A 21,275-nucleotide genomic window follows, 5' to 3' on the forward strand; every position below is an offset into this window, starting at 1 on the left:
TGTCTGATTTTCTTTCAGCTTGATTCAGATTATTCTGATTTTTTTCCTTCCTTGGTGACAGAGTCAAAGTGTCTGTCTTTTATTGTTCTTTACTGAAATTACTAAGACTTCCTGTAGAAACTTGCAGACATCTCTATCTTTCAGTAGTACTTCCTGTTTTCCCACTTATCACCATGCTGGTGGCTGGACCATGGCTAGACCAGGCATATTCACTGTTAACCCTTGAGAATTTGGCATGTACAGGCAGAAGCTTTTTTGAGATGTTAAGGAATATAATTGTATCTAACACTGTGATAAGAATTCTTAATAACTCCCTTTACATATATTACTAAATACCAGTCTATGAAATGCTAAAATGTAAGACTTAATTTAAAAAAAGAGTAGATTCCTTCTGAGATTTTATTTATATTTTCATAGAAACTACAATGTATTGCCAAAAGTTGTTTAGCACTTGCCCCTTAGACCCAGGCCTTTACTTCAAGTTGCCTGTGGCATGTTTGCCATCATATTACTTGTAAAATGTCAAAAGTGATCTTTTTATCTTGCCCTACAAAAGCAAACTTTTCCCTACTACTCCATTTCTTTCAGTAGCTACACCCCCCATCCTTTAATAATTCCATCAAGTCTAAAAGCTATGTAGTTATCTCTTAATACTTCACCTCCATCATCCAGTAAGGGGACCAGGGCATCAAGACATCAATGTTGGTTGATTTTTCATTCAAAATATGTCTCAGATACAACAGCTCTTCAGCAGCACCTTGTAATACATCATCACCACATCACTTCTGAGTACAATAGCCACCTTCTGCCTGTTTCTGCAGACACCAAGCTGCCTTGTATACCACAGATAAGTTAATTTTCCCAAGACACTACTTTTATTATGTTATTATGCCTGCTACAGCCTATTTATTAAGACCAAACTCTTCCACCTGGTAACTGAAGATTCACAGAGTAGCTTTTTTCATGTTTTCTATGCCTGGATTTGCCCTTTTTTTAAAAGCTGCATCCCCATTCATCTAAGTAACCCTTCATCCTTCAACTAACCACTTTAATGTCACTTCCTCTGTGAAGCCTTTTCTGAACTAATTAATCATTTCATCCTTTGTGTTTTATAACATCCATCATATTATAATACAGTTAGCTGTTTATCTGTCTTTCTCTTACACTTTTGAGTTCTTTAAGGTTAGAAACTAAGTTTAAGTCATCTATTTCTTCCCCAGACACAGCACAATATCTGGCAAAGAGTAGGAATTTAATATATATTTGTTAAATGAATGAGCAAAATATTGGAAATTTTCCTTTTTCCCATGTGTTATTCTCTGTTTATTCACATTTTCCTTACCTATCTGAAAAACCTTTGCACTATTCTCCAAAAATTCAAATGTAATATATTTTTGGAAACAGTTCAATAGAAAATGGTATATTCAATATAATTTTAACTGTTTAAATGTAGACACATATGTAAAAACTCCAAGGAGGGTCTATACTAGGCTGATAGGATTTATTCTTATTAACATTAAACTTACTTAAACAGATTTTAAAGTTCCACACTTTACCTTATTGTGCTGCTTTTTGAAACTGGTAAAATAGCTTTTCATGGTGACCTTAGTATAAGAACTAGAATAAAAGCTAACTGTTAAATACCCACAATAAATATATTATTCCCTCTACACACACACACACGCACACACACACACACACACACCTTTAAAACTCCTTCAAAGATCAGAACAAATTCTACGTCTTCCATTAAACTTTGCATAAAAAATTCCATTTTACAGTATTTTTTTCCTTCAAATTTCCTTTGGCATTTCTAGTCTGTAAGAGAAAACCACTATTTTGTTCATGGAATCCAACTATTTTGCTTGATCTCTTATCTCATATTACAGCCAGGATTTCTTTAACTTTATTTTGAAATTTTAATGGTCTCAGGTTGACAGTAAGCAATTAATCAATGCTTTGTAATCGTTACTGTTATTATTATTGTTGAGCCTGGTCGAGGGGGAAGAGCACCCCAGCAGGGGACTGACAAGCTAAGATCATTTTTTAATTTTAAAGTGACACAAGTTTTTATAAAAAACTTAGCACCTTCTCTCCTGGAAACTCTTTGTAGTTTTGTTAAATTGGGTTTGCCTCTGGCTAGAATTTTCTTTTTTCTTCCTCAGTTTAAGGTGTTCTCTCTTCTAAATTTGGTGAGTGTTTGTCTGTGTCTTTTTTATTTTTTTCTCCTCCGTTTTAATCTCTTTTAATGTCTTTTTCCCTCAGTTATACAATATCATTGTCTCCAACAACTTTGATAATGATTTGACATTATTAAACTTAAGCACGGTTTCTTGAAATCCTACTGAGGAGGCAAAGGTTTGTTTTTGTTTTCCTCCAGAAGCATGAAGCAACATATCACATATAACTTATATTTCCTTAAATAAGAGAGTTTCATTTTAGAAATTTACCTTAGGTATCATTTTAGTAATTACTTGCTTTATATCATTATTTGTAATTAACTTGTAACTACTTGTAATTAATTGATTTATATCACTTAAAAATCATATTGTTAGCCAACCAGGATATGTGTACTAAATTTTCATATTGATCAATATATGTGTATTGGTGCTAAATAGTAAAAATTAGGATTCAGATAAAACACCATTTTGAGTTCATTTTACACTGTGATTTCGATCAGATGTTTGAGTTACATATGGAGTGGGCAATCACTATTTAAAGAGTTATATATTTTTTCTTCAGAATGGAAATCACATCTTCAAATGATATTTCTTGTAAATAAAAGTGTTCATTGGTGAAGTTCAGATATCCTCCCCACCCCATTAATGCCATTATTAAATAGTTTTAATGTGCGTTTTTAAATTGAATGAGTAACAAGATTGCATACCTACTTAAAAGTTACATTAACATTTTAATTTTGGAAATACATGATTTTCTCATACTCTCTCAATCTAGGCCATCTGTTTGAGATCTTATCTTTATTTTGTAGTGTACCTAAAATAAAATAAATATCAATCATTTTATTTTAAAATTTTATATTAAAAATCTTTTTAATTTATATTTGAGAGAGAGAGAGAGTGCGCAGGGGAGAGACAGACAGACAGGGAGACACAGAATCTGAAGCAGGTTCCAGGCTCTGAGATGTCAGCACAGATCCCAATGTGGGGCTTGAACTCACAGACCTCTAGATCATGAGCCGAAGTGGAACGCTTAAGTGACTGAGCTACCCAGGTGCCCCACTAAAATTTTAAATCACAAAGTCCAACTTCACTCTCCTTAATTTTGTCTTCAATTATGAACTTAATTTGAGAAGAAATACAGTATTGGTTTATGTCATATTTGTCAATTCATTTTAAGTTTGAACTCACCATGGGCTCATAGAGTCTGAAGCAGACTTCTGGGACCATTTCAGTCCCAGGTTAATTTTGATGGAATATAAAACATTGATGAGATACTCTCGGACCAAAAAAGGACTAAAGAAATTAGATCTATGGTCCACAGACTATAAAAGTACGCGATTAGAAATAAACCTAATAGTATATAGTTGGCTTGATAATTAATTAAATTATTAGTTAAACATACTAAATCATTGAACTGATAATGATGAAGATTATTAGTCTGGCTTCTTTAGAGCCAGATTTAAGTCAATTTATATACTGAGTTAACTATTCCTTTTTAAAAGATCATACTTATTCTCCATTTCCTTTTTTTTTTTTAAATCCAGGATTGGTGTACTCTCAGCTTGAAATTACAACTCACTCAGAAATAACATGCAGTTCATCTGCTGGCTCAAAAGTAGGAAGCTCCAGGAGTGAGTTTAGAATTAGCTATAGCAATTTAAATGTTGCAGTCTTTAATCTCTGTAATGATACTCCTCAGGTCCCAACTATCTAGGGGCTATTTAGCCCTTGTTATCTCTTGCAATTTCTTTTTTCTTTCCCTCCTCCCTCAATGAAGGCAGGAGGCCAGAAGAACTAATAGCTGCCAGCATTTTTGTTAACAAAACCCAAGCTGTTTCTCTAAAGCAGGCTTCTTAAAACAAAAGTAAGAGAGAAGTACTTTTCCTTTACAGTTTATTTCTAATATAACAAATCAGCTTTTATGAGAGCAAATACAAAGCCCTCAACATCACACAGAATAGAAATCTTATGACTTTGTTTGTTTTCACAACTTTATAGTAATGGGTTATTAATACCTATTGATTTCCACTTTATGTTCATTATTGTGAATTCGCATTCATACCTACAAATATCATAGGTTTTTTTTTGTCAATATGCCTTTTGTTATTGGTTGTAGTCTGCTGAAATTCTTCCACAGAATAAATGTGGTATGTGTGGTGTGGTGTATGTGTGTGCATTACAGAGAAAATTAGATTGGGGGAGTGGAAGGAGGAAAGTGGGAGAATGAGAGAGAGAGAGAGAGAGAGAGAGAGAGAATGATCTGCTGAGATGAGACTACAAATAAATAGTGTAAATAGCAAAATAGCACTGGAACTCTGAAATCTAGTTATTATTCTTATATTGAACTTCACTACAAAGGTTATTTGGGACTGGAACTGTAGTCTTCATCCTGTAGAACACACCAACAAGCTTAGTCTGTTTCATTTATGTGCCCACTGTCTGAATTTGCTTTAAACCTTGTTAAATAATAGTCCACTATTTTTTTTTTTTAAATCTATTTAGGGCCCATTGTAGCCCATTGATTTTTGTTTCACGTTGTGCTCAAATCAAACACTCTCATTTTAGAGTAATTTAAGAGACATTTTACTCACTGGGTTCTCTTTGGAGTTCAGTCTCACCATGTAGGCTGATGAACATCATCCATTATGTAACACATGTTCTGTTCATGTTGTCACACACATTCTGTCATAACCACGAATCACCTATGATATTGCCCCATCTACTGTATTGCAGGAAAAACAGAGATTTCTGACGGATGTTCTGCATGAAGTGATGCTGCTTGACGGCTTGGCCAGTTCCCATCCAGTATCACAGGAAGTGCTACAGGCAACAGATATTGACAGGGTGTTTGACTGGATCGCCTATAAAAAGGTGGGAATAGATAAGACCCCAGCGCCACCAATTGGATATCTCACTGTCCTGAGGTAGCCAAACTATTTCATGCTAGATTTATTCTTCTTTTCTTCCTGGCATATAGAAATGGACTGAGTTAGAAAATGGAGTCTCTAGGTTCATGTCATTTTATGAGTTAGAGTTTTGTTTTATAAATCAGTGAAATGGAGATGAATGTTTGCCAAATAGTGCATAGAAATGTTGGAAGTATTAATGAATAAATGTTTGGAGACCCAATATGAAATTTCTGTACAAATGATGTGTAAATGCCAGTTTTCATTATTACTAATAAGAGAGGTGACCTTTGTAAGTGACAAATTATTTGTCATTAGTGCCCCTTAAATACTTACTTATTTTGGTAGGCTGATGCAAATCGGTGTAGGCAGTGACATATGCATTTTATAAACATTATTTAAGGAAATTTAGGGAATTAAACATCTTTCTTGGATAATAATCATGATAGATGAAATTTTAAAGACTAGACTATGACTGACAAAGATTTTGGACCAATTACTAGACACAGAAATAAGACAGACTTTGAACTTTTTCCCATTGTTAATGTGGATTAAAATTTTTCCTTATATATCTATCCTTTAGTTCTGATTTAATACAAGAAGGTACATATCTTTGTTTAATACTTAGTAGTCACTTAGTAATTGTTAAAATAGTGTTAAAGTCTAGTTCATCTTTGGTGTAGATTGAATTTTATTTACTGGGATTTCCATGTATTTTATTGATTTAATAATATTTAAAGATTTTAAAAGCTGTTGTTAATATTTTCCCTGAAATATTCCTATTTACAACGAGAGCTCATATAACGATTGATCAGAATTCCTTGGTACACTAATTGGATATTTTGTTTTGCACTCAGGAAATTACTATGTCAATGATTATTAGTTAATATTATATGCTGTAATATGTAAAGATTCTAATTGTCTTAGAAAATATCTTTTCAAATCTTTCATTATGGCATTGACTATAAAGACGTTTTGATGATTTGGAAAAATAAGTGGAAATATAGAACCATTTTAAAAATATATATTAATGTATTTTTATAAAATGTCAAAAATTTAAAAATATATTAATTTTTATATACGAGGTTTTGGGGGCCATATTTTGTTGGATGTACATTCAGTTTCTTCAACTGTATTGATTCCTAAAATATAATGCAGAAGATATGATTCTTCCCTTCTTCTTGGCATATGGAAATGGGCTGTGAGTTAGAAAAAACATAGAAAAATATTATTAAGATAGCTTGCGATGAGTTTGGAGACTTGCCTGGACTTAATTTCTACCTATCAATGATTCTGTAAAACTATTTGTAAATGCTAATTTTACCTCAACATTAATAATGATCAAGAAAATATCACCTTGGTAAAATACATTATGGATGTATTTACACACAGGTAACGTCTATTACAGATCCCATGTATTTGAGAATTTCAAATGTTTTTAGGATGTTTGAGAGTCAAAATAGTAGGAATAAGTGAAAATATAATGCTTATTATTTTAACCTTTCTACAGTTTGGTACAGAGTCTTGCCAACTTATAAATAAGAGAAATGAGCAGACTGTGCCGCAGTGCTCAGGAACACTATCTTAAGGGGTACTGGCTGACTTGTATCTTTTTTTTTTTTAACTTGAGGAATAATTGACAAATGTTATTGTATATATTTAAAATGCATAATATGAGGTTTTGATATAAATATATATTATGGAATGATGAGCAAGATCAAGATAATGAGCATATCTATCACCTCACATAGTTAACTCTTTTATGCGTTTATGTATGTGGTGAGAATGCCAAAGATCTACTCTCAGCAGCTTCGAGTATATAGCATATGGCATTATTCTATTAACTATAGTTACTATTCCATACATTAGGTCATGAGAATTTATTATAACTGAAAATTTGTAACCTTTGACCTACATCACCCCATTTCCTCCTTTTCTGAGCCCTTATCTACCACCATTATATTCTCTGTTTCTATGAAATTGGCCTTTTTTATTATTGTTTTTAAGATTTCACAAAATAGGTGATACATTGTAGGATTTACCTTTCTCTGTCTGGATCATTTTACTTAGCATAATGCCCTCCAGGCTAATCCATGTGGTTGCAAATGGCAGAGTTCCTCTCTTTTTTAATGGCTGAATAATATTTCATTATATATATTTATATGTAATATATCACATTTAATATATATGTCACGTTTTCTTTATTTATCCATTGAAAGACATTTATATTCTTTCTGTATCTTGGCTATTGTGAATGAATGCTGAAAGGAACATGGACATGTAGACATTTGAGATACTGATTTCATTTCCTTTGGATGTATACTCAAGAGATATATTGCTAGATCGTATGGTAATTCTATTTTTAATTTCTTGAGGAACTTCCATATTGTTTTCCATCATGGTTATACCCATTTACCCATTCCTGCCACCACCGTGTAAGGGTTACCTTTTCTCCTCATCCTTGCTAGCATTTGCTATTTCTTACACATACACACACACACACACACACACACACACACACACAGCAACCTCTATGCCTGACATGGGGCTTGAACTCACAACTCCGAGATCAAGAGTCGCTCATAGGCTCACCAGATGAGCCAGCCAGTTGCTCCCTATGTCTTAACTTTTTAATAGTAGCCATTCTAACAGTTATGTAGTGCCTCATTGTGCTTTTGGTATGTATTTCCCTGACGACTGGTGATATTGAACACCTTTTTATATGGATCATTTGGCCAATTTGAATATCTTCTTTGGAAAAAATGTCTATTCAGGTCCTTCACCCATTTTTAATTTATTTGTAGGGATTTTTTGTATGAGTTTTTATACATTTTGTGTATGTTACTCCTTTATCCAATATATATTTTGCAAATATTTTTTTTCCATTTTGTAGGCTACCTTTTCAATGTATTGATTGTTTTCTTTTTTGTGCCAAAGCTTTTTGTTTGATATAGTCTCATTTGTTTATTTTGTTTCTGTTGCCTGTGCTTCCAGTGTCTTATTCAAGAATTCACAGCCAAAACAATGCAAATGATTTTTCCCTTATGTTTTCTTCTAGGAATTTTATGGTTTCAGGTCTTACATTGGAATCTTTGATCCATTTTTAATTAATTTTTGTGAGTGGTATAAGATAGGGGTCCAGTTTCATTCCTTTGCTAGGGATATCCAGTTTTCCCAAGACCATTTATTAAAGAGACTATCCTTTCCTCATTGTGTGTTCTTAGTGATCTTGTCACAAATTAATTGACCACATGTGATTTGATTTATATCTGGACTCTGTTCTTTCTGCTCTACCAATTTTATGTAACTTTTTGTTTTTGTTTTGCCATTACCATACAGTTTTGATCACTATAGCTTTGTGTAATATAGCTTGAATCACGAAATGAGATGCCTCCAGCTTTGTTCTTTCTCAGGATTCTTTCAGCTACTTGGGGATAGGATAACTTTTTTTCCTATGAAAAATGCCATTGGAATTTTGATAGGGATTGCACTGAATCTGTACATCACTTTGAGTAGTATGGAGATTTTCAGTATTAATTCTTCCAATCCAAGATCACAAGATATCTTTTCATTTATTTCTGCCTTCTTCAACCCCTTTCATCAATGTCTTATGGTTCTCAGTGTTCAAGTCTTTCACCTAGTTGGTTAACTATAATTCCAAGTATTTTCTGGCCTTTGATGCTGTTGTAAATAGGATTGCTTTAAATTTCTCTTTCAGATAGGTCATTGTTAGTGTGTAGAAACACAAGTGATTTGTGTATGTAGAATTGTATCTTGCAAATTTACTGAATTAATGTATTTGTTGTAACAACTTCTGGTGGAAGATTTAGGGTTTTCCATATATTAGACATATCATCTACACAGAGAAATAATTTTACTTCTTCCTTTTCTGATTTGGATACCTAGTTGCTATGGCTATGGCTAGTATTTCTATGTAGCTATGGCTATGGTATTTCTAGCACTATGTTAACATGATAGAAATGGTGAGAGTGGGCATTCTTGTCATATTCCTGATCTTGAAGGAAAGGCTTTTAATTTTTTACCACTTAGTATGACGTTAGCTAGGGCCCTGTCTTCATATCTATGTATCTTTATACTTTAGTTACCACTGAAAATACAGTTTTTCTGTGCATTTTTAAGTGATGATAGATACACTGTTTTTCAAAGAAGACTTCACAAGAAAAAAATTTAACAACTATACTGAGGTATAATTAATACAATAAACTGTACACGTTAAAAGGTGCAATTTGATATGTTCTAGCATATGTACAGTGAAAACATCACCACAATCCAGTTACTGAACATATCCGTCAAATGTTTTCTTGTGCCTCTTTGTAATCATGTTCCCATCTTTCCTCTCCACTCTATTGATTAACTTTTTCACTACAGATTAAACTGCATTTTCTACGTTTTATATAAGTGACATAATATGTATGTACTCTTTTTTGGTCTGCTTTCTTTCATTCAACATAATGATTTTGAGATATATTCATGTTGTAGAATACATGGATATAATACAATTTCTTCATTCTCTTGAATATTTGGGTTGTTTTTAGCTTTGGGCTGTTACAAATAAAGCTGCTACAAACATTTGTGTGCAGATCCTATATGTATATTCACTTTTATTTCTCTTGGGTAAATATCTAAAGGTGGAATGTCCAGATGATATGGTAGGTATGTTCAATGTTTTAAGACTGCTGAACTGTTTTCCAATATAGTTGTACCATTGAACCATAGTGTATTCCCTCCAAGCATTATCAAAGTCCTGCTTTCTTCACATCTTCACTGACACAAATGTGGTATAATCAATTCTCTTAATTTTAGATATTGTAATGGTATGTCACTGTAGTTGTAAATTATGTTTACCTAACAACTAATGATATTGACCAGCTTTTCATTTGTATATTTTTCCTCATATATCTTCATTAGTGAAGGGTTAATTCAAATACTTTGCCCATTTTTTTAAAATTTGATTGTTTTCTTATTATTAAGTTTTGAGGATTCTTCATGTACTCTAAATGCAAATAACATTTTTCCCAGTTTGTGACCTGACCCGTATGTTCATAATAGCATATTTCTGAAAACAAAAAGTTTTAGTTTTGATTAAGTATAATCTATCATGTTTTTCTTCAATTGATGGTATTATTGATGTATTATTTTAAAAATCTTTGACTAACTCAAGGTCAAGAAAGTTTTTCTTTTGTTTTTCTTCTATAAGTTGTATAGTTTTAGGGTTATATTTAGACCTATGATGTATTTTCAGCTTACTTTTGTATATGGTGTGAAGTTCAAATATTTTTCTTTTTTTGCATAGAGATAATTAATTTTTGAAGAAATATTTCTTAAAAACCCTAGTGTTTTCCCATTGAATTACCATTTCACATTGGTTAAAAATTAGTGACTATAGGTGTGTGCGTATATTTCTAGACTATTTATTTTGTTCTTTCAAGAATATGTTTGTCTCTCTTGGTACCAATACCATACAATCTTGATTACTGTAGCTTTATCATAGACTTTGAATTAAGGTTGTTAATCCTCTAACTTTCTTCTACATTTTTAAAGTTCTTTTGACCATTCTTGATACTTTGAATTTCCATGTGAGTTTCTGAATGAGTTTTTCAAGTTCCATAAAAACTCAATGGGAATTGCAGGGATTGCAATGCATTTATAAGGCAATTTGAGAGAACTGACACCTTAGCAATACTAAGTGACCCATGAGCACAGTATCCCTTTCCATTCATTTAGATTCTCTTTGTTTTTGCTCAGTAGTGTAGTTTTTAGTGAATAGATCTTTTATTTCTATTTTTAGATTTATTTCTGAGTATTTCACATCTTTAGGCTATTGTAAATGATATTTGTTTAATTCTCATTTCTGATTTTTCGTTGTATATAGTAATACAATTGATTTTTGTATGTTTACCTTGTGAAATGTTAAATAGAAATGATGAGAGCAGACATCCTTGTATTGTTCCTGATTTTAGGAGCAATGCATGCAGTCTTTCACCATTAGATATGATGCTTCCTCTAAGGTTTTATAAATACTCTTTATCAGGTTGAAGAAATTGCATTGTATTCCTGCATTGCTGAGAGTTTTAATCCAAAATTGATGCTGATTCCATCAAATGCTTTTTCCCCATTAATTATGATGGTCATTTTTATTTTATTTTATTTATTAATTCTATTCTTTTTATTCTATTTTATTTTTTAATCTGTTACTATGGGGAATTATATTGAGTGAGTTTTAACATTAGACTATCATTGCATTTCTGGGACAAATATTATTTGGTGTTATGCTGAGCGAAATAAGTCAGGCAGAGAAGGACAAATATCATATGTTTGCACGTATAGGAGGATTAGGAGGAACTTGACCNGAGAAACAAGGGGGAGAAGAAGGGAGGAAATGGTGGGGGAAAGGGAGAGAGGCAAACCATGAGAGACTCTTGAATGCTGACAAAAACTGAGGACTGATGGATGTGGGGGGGAGGGGGGGAAGGGCATGGAGGAGGGCACTTTGGGGATGAGCACTGAGTGTTATGTAGAAACTAATTTGACAATAAACTATTTGTAAAAAAAAAAAAAAAAAAGGAGATGCTTAAAAAAAAAAGAAAAAAAAAGAAAATATATTGTTGAATTCAATTTACTAAAAAATGTTTATAAATTTTGCATCTATGTTCATGATGGATATCAGTCTGTAATTTTGTTTCCTCGTAACATCTTTCTCTGGTTTTGTTATCACTATTATGAAAGCCTCATAAAAGGAAACTATTGCCTTCTTTTCAATTTTCTGAGAGAATTTATGTAGAATTATAATCTTTCATTTTTTCTTAAATACGTGGTAGAATTTACCAGTATAGCAATCTGAGCCTAGAGTTCCTTTATGGGAAGATTTTCAACTACTAACTTAATTTTAATAACAATGGCAGATTATTCAGGTTATTTATGCTTCTTGAGTAAGTTTTGTAGTTTGTGTCTTTTCAAGGATTTGGCTCATTTTATCTAAGAAGTTTAATTTATTGGTATCAAGATATATATGATATTTTCTCTTATCCTTTTAATAACCAGAGAATCTTTAATAATAACACATATTTAACTCCAGATACTGTTAATTTTTGTCTTATCCTTATTGTTCTGATTAATATAGATAGAAGTTTATATATTTAATTTATATATAATTATATATAATTATAAATTATATAATTTAATTTAATTGATTCTTACTCTTTCTATGCAATAGATTTTCTAATTATTACTATTTTCTTCTTTCTTACTTTGTATTTTTCTTTAAAATTTTTTCTTTTTTATTTATTTTTGAGAGAGAGAGGGAGACAGTGCAAGCAGGGGAGAGGCAGAGAAAGAGGGAGACACAGAATCTGAAGCAGGCTCCAGGCTCTGAACTGTCAGCATAGAGCTCATGGTGGACTGAACTCACTAATGGCAAGTCATGACTTGAGCTGAAATCGGTCGCTCAGCCGAGTGAGCCACATAGGTGCCCCTCTTCTTTCTTACTTTGGATTTAACTTGTTCTTTTTTCTGGTTTCTTTAAAAACTTCTTTTTTATTCTTAAAAATATTTATTTATTTTTGAGAGACAGAGACAGAGAGAGTGTGAGAGGTGGAGAGGCAGAGAGAGAGGAAGACATAGAATCTGAAGCAGACTCCAGGTTCTGAGCTGTCAGCACAGAGCCCCAGGCAGAGCTGGAACCCATGTACTGTGAGATCTTGACCTGAGCTGAAGTTGGTTGCTTAACCAACTGGGCCACCTATGTGCCCCTCAAAAAGTTTTTTTTAATGCTTATTTATTTTTGAGAGAGAGAGAGACAGAGCATGAGCGGGGGAAGGGCAGAGAGAGACGGAGACACAGAATCTGAAGCAGGCTCCAGGCTCTGAGCTGTTAGTGCAGAGCCTGACATGGGGCTTGAACCCACTAACTGTGAGATCATGATCTGAGCTGAAGTCTGACACTTGACTGGCTGAGCCACTCAGATGTCCCTCTTTTTTCTGGTTTCTTAAGGTGCAAGTTTAGGTCATTAATTGAAGACCTTTTTTCTATGCTAATTCAGATGTTTATTTCATAAATTTTCTCTAGCTGAGGCTACCTCAGATTTTGATACATGAAGGCTTCATTTTCATTCATGTTAAGGTACTTTCTAATTTCCTATTTAATTTATTAGTTGCCCTATGGGTTATTTAAAGTGTGTTATTTAGTTTACAAATATTTGATGATTTTCCATAATTTTTTTTCTGTTCTTTATGTTTTATTTAATTCTACTGTGATCAGTAAAACAAATTCAGTATGACTCGAATTTTCTTAGTTAACAAGGCTTGTTTTATGGCCCAGAATTTGGTCTGTTGGTAAGTGTACCGTATGCACTTCAAAAGAATGTGTATTCCACTGTTGTTGACTTGAATATTTTATGAATGCCAAGTAGGTAAAGTTGGTTGATAGAGTTGTTCAAATCTGTTATATCCATATTGATTTTCTGTCTAGTTGTGCATCATGCTTTCTTGATGGGCCCTTGTTGTTTGGATTCACCCATATCATGGTAAAATCAAACCTCTAAAAATGTAGTGAAATATAGTGCCATATCTGAAAAATAATCTTCAAGCGTAAATGCAGAAAAATAAAGATTAGAATTTGGTAGAAATATCAGGGACTTCATTTTGACAATCTCTGTATCAGGCCTAATATACATTTCATGTTTTAGACTAGGTCTCTGATTTGGCTTCTCTCAGTCTCTTCCTATCAGGTAAGTTAGTAGGTGGATAATATGCTATAATCATTTTAACTTTATAGGTGGAAGAGGTAAATCATGTCATTTGGGGATGTATGACAGTAACAGAGACAATTGTACAAAGTATAAATAAGATCAGCTGCTAATACTTATTGAATGCTTACTTGCAGCCAGGCACTGTCCCAAACTCTTTGTATCTATTAGCTCATTGAATTCTCATAATCCCCTTATGGGGTTGATATTTTCATGATTCTCATTTTAAAGATGAGGACAATGAGTTACGGTCAGTGTAAGGATATGTTTCCCAAGAACTCAAGTTCCACAGCCATCATTCTTAACCACTACTATATTTTATCAACAAGTATTATATTTTGGAGCATTCATTCCAAAATAATTTGATAAGCCTCTGCATATGTTCCAGGCATTGTGTGCTAAGTACTAGGGATATAAAAATCAATAAGATACAAAGGAGAGACAGTATATAAGTAAGTCAGTGCAATAATATATGACTATTACTAGCAATATATTCATTTTAAATGTGGACAACTAACTCAAAGCATCTTAAGGGATAAAAAGGAATTCGTTGACTTAAAACCTGGTATGTATGAGATGTAGTCATAGCTTTAAGAATGGTTGACTCCACGTATTTTAACAATGTCATCAGAAATCTATCTCTTATCAGCTTCTTGACCCTTTACCTGTATCTGACTTAATTTCTGAATTATTCTAGAGGGTTGACCCAAAGAAATTTAGGCTAATAAGGTCCTCAACTTTGTGATCCTAAGAGGCTCAGAGAAATAGCAAACTTCCTTCACCACAATGGAATCTCTGGCTATTTCCACAAATGGCTATGATTTTTTTCTGATTAGGTAATAGAGCACCACTGACCAATCCCTATGTCCAAGGGAAGAACAATTCCTATGAATATACTGACTAGCTAGCATGGGTCATGAGCTAATCCTCTGGCTTGAGAGATAGACCACATAATTAATAGGCTTCCTGGGATAACCTGGAGTAGGGTTTCCAAAAAAAAAAAAAAAAGGATATGTAGGAAAAAGTAATGGATGTCAACCTCAGAGTCTTAGGTGTTATGATAGACATATGTACAATATATAACTGCAGGGTGAAGGGGAAGAGGAGTGACAAAAAGGTGAACAAGGAACATTCTGTAGAGGGTTTAGGAAAGGAACATGCTGATGTTCCTTGATTAAATGGAACACCAAGTTCCACATGGTTATAAAATAGCGAAAGTTTAAGATAATAGGCAGGCTGAGGAGATGAGCAGGTAGGAACTTGGAGGACCTCTTATGTGATACTAAGAAGTTTGAACTTTATCCAGCAGATCAAGAGGAACCAATGAAGAATATCAAGCAGAAGAGTAACATAATTAAAATTGTAATTTAGAAAGAATATTGCTGTAGATGTGGAAGAGATTAAAATAATATGAAAAACAATATGATAGATCTAGACATGTTAGAAGATTGTAGTGACTAGAGTTGTGACATATAGAATTTATTTTTTGTGTGGTAGTATGTAGTACTTAACAAAAGCATTTTGCTGCTATTTTTCTGTGCGTTCCTCCCTGTAGATCTCTGTTACCAAACAGCCTTAACCTCTGCCAGCAATCAACCTCTCATTGCATCAGTGCTTCATTGGCTTATCATGTCTTGTAATTATCTCCTTAATAATTATTCAAATTTTTCCCACTTCTGTTTTTTGTTATTCTTCCTTCATAGCAATTTCATTATAGTTTAAATAATTTTTTAATGTAGTAATGTATTATAAGGGTAGAGAAGATTATACAGAAAAAAGGTTAGGAATCAACAGACCAAATACTAATTTGTGTAGATTTGAATTTTAAGAATGGGGTGGTTTTGAATAAATACTGAATGATGTTCAATATGGATAGTCTCAATGCCAGGATTAAAAGAAAAACTCTTAAAATTACATGCATATTTTTAGAATGGGAAGAAAAAAAGTGATAGTCTGTTTAAAAAATTACATTCCAGTGAAATAACAATTTTCCATTTTAAATGTAATTGAGAAAGAAGATGCTTTTATCTTAATGTACAATGGAAATAGGAAAATACTGTCCATTGATAGAAAGACAGGGAAAGATGGATTGAGATAGTCTTTTTGCTCTAAAAGCACAAAGGGAAATAAGAATCAATGACCCAATGACCTGGATGATGAAAGCGAGCAAATGCTCATTAAATTTACATATGATTCCACATTGAGATGAATTGCTACAAGCTTGGGAGAGAGGAAGAGATTTCCAAATGACTTAAGCAGATTTAAAGAGGATCCTTTACAAACAAGAACACTTTTGAACAATTCTTCTATCAAGTTGATGTATTTTATGAAAATTTCTTGTATGGCTAAAGAGGAAAATGTATACAATTTCTAATAATTTTTAGAAGTGAATACAAAAGGCCAACCAGCCATTTACATCTATTGTCCTTTCTGGTAGCAGGTTTCCCAGCATGTCAACTAGGTCACGATGAAGACACAGAGAGAGCACATACCAACTCTACAAACAAACGGGTTGTTTCTGTAGAATTAAAAAAAAAGATAGCCTCTTCCTTCAAGAATATAACCCAGTAGTAGACATAAGACCTATGAAATGAAAACAGCAATTATACCAAGAGTCACAGTCAAGTGTATCTATCATTTAATGAGCATTTACTCTCTATGAGGCCTTGTGTGAAATGCTTTGCATGTATTATCACCTTTATTCCTAACAGAACACTTGGATGTATGCATTTTCAACCCATTTTACTGATGAAACTGAAATGTAAGAAATGAAGTGATCTCCATAGGGTCAGACATCTAGCAAGTGAACAGCCCAGAGATTTGAAGTCAGATCTATAAAACCTTTTACAAATAAACATATTCGAAGGCAGGTTATGATATAGCCCATCTCAGTGGATGGCAACCTCAAGTTCTCAGGCCTCTCTTTTTCTCATCCTATTTGTCAGGAAATCTCGTTGCCTCTGCTGTCAGAGTATTTCCAGTAATTATTCTGTTTCACATACCCTAACTTCATCTATTATTAGTGTCCCTTCACTCATGGTATTCCTGCCCCACCAACTCTTTTGTTTTCCCTAAAATCCAGTTAACCCCCCTCCCACAGTAGGGTGTTTGAACTGCCTATTCCTTTGGTGGAGGACAATGTTCCTCAAGCTGTCGTCATGGTTCTAACTTGTTCTCTTTCAGGCCTTTACTTAAATGTCACTTTCTCAGAGAGGCCACTTGTTTAAAATGTCAAGTGACACCCTCAATTTTTTTTCTTCACTCACTTCTCTTATTCTAATCCACTTACTGTTTTGGGCTGTTTGGGTAGTGATCACCTTCTAATGTATTATAGAATTTTCTCAATATTATGTTTGCTGTATGATTTGGCTTCCTGCTTCCCACCATTGAATGTGAGCTTCATAAGGGGAGGGGCCTATGTCTGAAAGTGCTTTTCATTGTTTTCCAGTACCCATTATACTGCCTATAAAGAGTAGGCACTCACTAAGTATTTGTTGAATTGAATTAAAGTAAATGTCAGGGAAGCGATATAAGCAAAATGTTATGGTGTTTCAGAGGGAAAGATCCCATCTGTTTATAGGAATTAGGAAAAAGAGTTGGCACTTGAAATAGGATTAATGAGTTTCAGATGTATTCCATATGAATTCCAGTGGGGGAAGGAAGATTGTTTTGCCCAATCATTCTGTTTCCTAATGGGTTATGCCACATGTGGCCTGACCCCTGAGGCCTAGACCTCATGGGACCCCTTTCCTGTCAGCTCAGCTCTTCTCCTCTTTCTGTGTTCTTCTGCCTCAGGCACAGTCAATCTCCTGCTCTGCAAGTCTGTCCAGCTCTTACTCTTCTAAACAGGTCCTTCTTCCTAGCCTTTGCTTTCCTCACTCACAGTCTGCTACATATACACCATCAAATGAAAGTAACTGATTACTATTGTGTCCTCTTTGACACATTTGTGCATGCTTTACTCTATAGTATGTGTGTATAGCTTTACTATACATCTGGTGTATTGTAGATATTGATTAACTATAGCACTTGTGGTCATTTCTGTCCAAACAATTAGACATCAGGCTTTTGGTCAGGTACATAGTGCAATATACTATTAGTAGGAATAATAGTATTAGTTGTTCTTTGAGGGTCTATTTTGCTGCTGGACATCCATTTAATTATATCTTTACTTTCCCACTCCTATAAGGTGGGCATAATAATCTTCAATTTTCATAAGAGTAAACAGAGACCCGGGGAGTTTAATGGTGTTCTCAGGCTCTTAGGTGTCAGACATGAGCTCTACATCTTGTTTTTAACTCATGTTTCCTTTACTCTCCGAGGATACTTTCATTAACTAATTGCCTACTATGTCATTGTTTCATTAGGAAATATGATTTGGGTTACATATATAAAGGAAGGGATTTTTCCTGAATGAAAAAGTATTTTAAAATAAGTAATATACTGGGATGCAAATAAAAATAAGAATTATGCAATCCAGAAGTAATAATCACTGATTATGATCACGTAATAAAGAAAATATGAAAGTTTAGAAGACTGAGAAAAATTAAGCAGAGAAGAGAGAGATGGAGAGATTGATTTAGAAACAATTGGAGATAAATCCTATCAGAAAAAGCTAAAGCACTTACATATGTTCATCCCGGAGGACAGAGGACTAAGAGGTTACTTAATTATTGGCTCTAATATATGAATGGTCATTATAGGAAGGCTACTCACAACTTTTCTGTCAACATCAAGGTCAGAGTAAGATAAATAGCCTTAAATTACAGAAAGAAATATCAGTTCTATCTACAAAGAACTTCTTGATATAAAAGTAATGAAACAGTTTATTGTGAACTACCAAGGGTTATAAAATCTTCATCCTCTGATATTATTTAAAAATAAAATTAAAAATCTGCTCCCAAATTAGCAAACTAAGTTGAAGAAGAGCAGCAAAAACAATTGCCCCCTAGACCTCGACTTCATAGTATATCATAGTCAAATACCATAACATAAAATTTATAATTTACTAGAAATATATTTTGTACACCCATATTTATGTATCACCCAATTTCTTGATTATAACTATGTAAGTGTGAATCATAAGAGAAGCAAACTACTTGCTTCTTAGGTAAATGGGAAAATTTGGAGATAATTCCCATCCATCTCTGAATCATCTGTTGATATCTGTAAAAAAAAATCATGGAGAGAATGTCCATGATAGTCATACTTTAGCAACTCTTTCCCTTTATTACCATGAGTCTTATCTTTGCCTTTGGCCTTGTGTTGCCAGAGGTGATTTCAAGACATCATGTAGAGGAAATGCCTTTTTGCCTTTGTAAAGAAAATGTACATGGTAGGAGGAGATGATTTTATTAATGTTTTTCTGATAAATGCCTCTACCACTTACTGGTAAATTATTACTTTGTGCATTTTGCTGATGGAGGCAAGTTTTCTTTTGCACGTGTTTGACTGATTCATCATCATCTGAATGGTTTCTTTCTCAACTCTTAATGCTTAAAGTAGCTTGCTCTCTTACTTTTGAGTCACTTGTACTTCTTCCCAACTAGCTGTTCCACCTATGACTTAGATTTACTTGATGAAACTGAAAGAAAAAAATAATATGTATTTGTGGAAATAAGTAGCAGATTACTCCATAGTGTAAGGACTGTGTTAATGTCATTGGAAGGGGATTCTCTTTCTCTCCTGCCTCTCTGTGGCCCATTGTTTTGATATTAACTAGTGGTATAGTATGCTACTTTTGAATGCTTCTATTGCACACAGTTTCTGTCTTTTGCTGAAATGCCAATACAGTGTTGTATTTTATTTATTTATTTTTTGTTCTTTTGTGAAATCCAGAGCAGAGATCACACAACGTGAGAAGCTTAAGAGTCAGAGCTGTGTTAAGTCTTGGCTTGCAGAAGACTTGGTTATAGCAAGATGGTGTTTCTGCAACTTTCTGAAATATTTTCACAGTGATACTTGTTCTTTTCCATAAGCAAAACACTAATTCTAATGACTTTTGCAATGGTTCACTCATGCCAGACTTCATCAATATCCAAAAATAAGAATGAAAAGTACCATTCTAATTAGTAAAAATGGTAATATACAAAGAATAGTCCATTCCTATAAGTTGCTCATCCTGTGACTGTATGTGACTTTAATTCTATTAGGCTAAGAGGCAGCTATATTGCATCTCAGAAAGGAATAGGGTGAACAAGATCAATTCAGTCAGTAAGCCTGTGAATCTCAAATTGTTTTATACATGGTATTCAGGGAGAAATAGATATTGAAGATGAAAACTAAAAAGAGTTGGAAATCAGCCAATGCATATTCCCCTGGCACATTGGAGATTGCAATGTTTTGAATAGATTTTCTGGAATAACAGGATTCAATGGTGGTTAGATAAAAGACAAGTAAAGTTAGGAGTAAATTAAGATTTAAAGGATAAACAAGCAAGGCAACTGAAATTAAAGGTTGGCATTTTGACAAATGAGAAGTACAGAAGAGGGAAAAGGAGAACAGAACTAAAATTTCCTTTTTACAGAAAGAATGTTTGGGGAAAACAGAACAAAAACATTCACAATGTAATTTTTGTTTGTGTACTTATGACAATGGAATAGGTTGGAAGTGTTTGAACTGAATTGAATTTTCCTGAAGAATAACCATGGATGGATTTTGTTTTAGTATCTGATGGATTCACACCTTTTGCTCAACATAATTACCATCCATTTTCAATCAACCACACATGGTCACTAATGCAAAGTTTGAAAGAATAATTCCTCAATTACCCTAATTACCTTTAGGTATGCTTTTCATTACTATTCCTTTTACATATGAACCCAGAGATTAAGTTTATTACTAAAAAAAATTTAGACCTTCCAAGTATTAAGCAATTTACTTCTGTATTCATCAAAGCCCTATATGACTCTCAATCAGACTTTTTGTTTCAAACAGGCCAAATTGTGTTACTATGTAGGGTTGATGCAGTACCAGGCCAAACAAACAAACAGCCCTTTCTGTTTGGCCCATGTAGCTTTTCTGAAGGTAAATATGCTATTTTCTTTGAAATAATGAAAATATTTCTTTGGGCACACTTTCACAGATATTTTTATGGATTCTTTTAATGGAGGCCAAGGGCCATTTGATGACCTACTGAGAAAATTATCTAGAGACCACATGTTTTCTACATCCTTCATCATTCGTGCTATTCCATATTTCCTGGTAGCACTGAATCAAGTTTTTGCTCTTTCTGCTTTTTAAAAATAGAATGTCTTACAGCTTTTGTGAGTTGTCTTTATATCAGTATTTGAAGGCTTGACTATGATTTTGTACAACATATTCTTCTTACCTTTAGAAAACAGAGATTAATAAAAATACTGAAGCTGGCTTTTGTCTTGAGGGCATTTTTCCGACCAGGAGAATTTGAGCATACTTTTAAAGGTT

General features: G+C 33.4%; 1 protein-coding gene across 1 annotated transcript in view; it reads left to right on the plus strand.

The window, feature by feature from the left end:
* TRHDE (thyrotropin releasing hormone degrading enzyme) overlaps positions 1 to 21,275 on the plus strand; it is a 200,187-nt gene that overhangs the window by 26,212 nt on the left and 152,700 nt on the right. Inside the window, exon 4 of the mRNA XM_039223530.1 lies at positions 4,914 to 5,051. Coding sequence (XP_039079461.1) covers positions 4,914 to 5,051 — 138 coding nt within the window. The remainder of the gene's footprint in view (positions 1 to 4,913; positions 5,052 to 21,275) is intronic.

The sequence above is a fragment of the Hyaena hyaena genome, unplaced genomic scaffold (genome assembly GCF_003009895.1).
Source record: "Hyaena hyaena isolate Hyena2069 unplaced genomic scaffold, ASM300989v1 scaffold_1364, whole genome shotgun sequence".
Classification (NCBI taxonomy): Eukaryota; Metazoa; Chordata; class Mammalia; order Carnivora; family Hyaenidae; genus Hyaena; species Hyaena hyaena.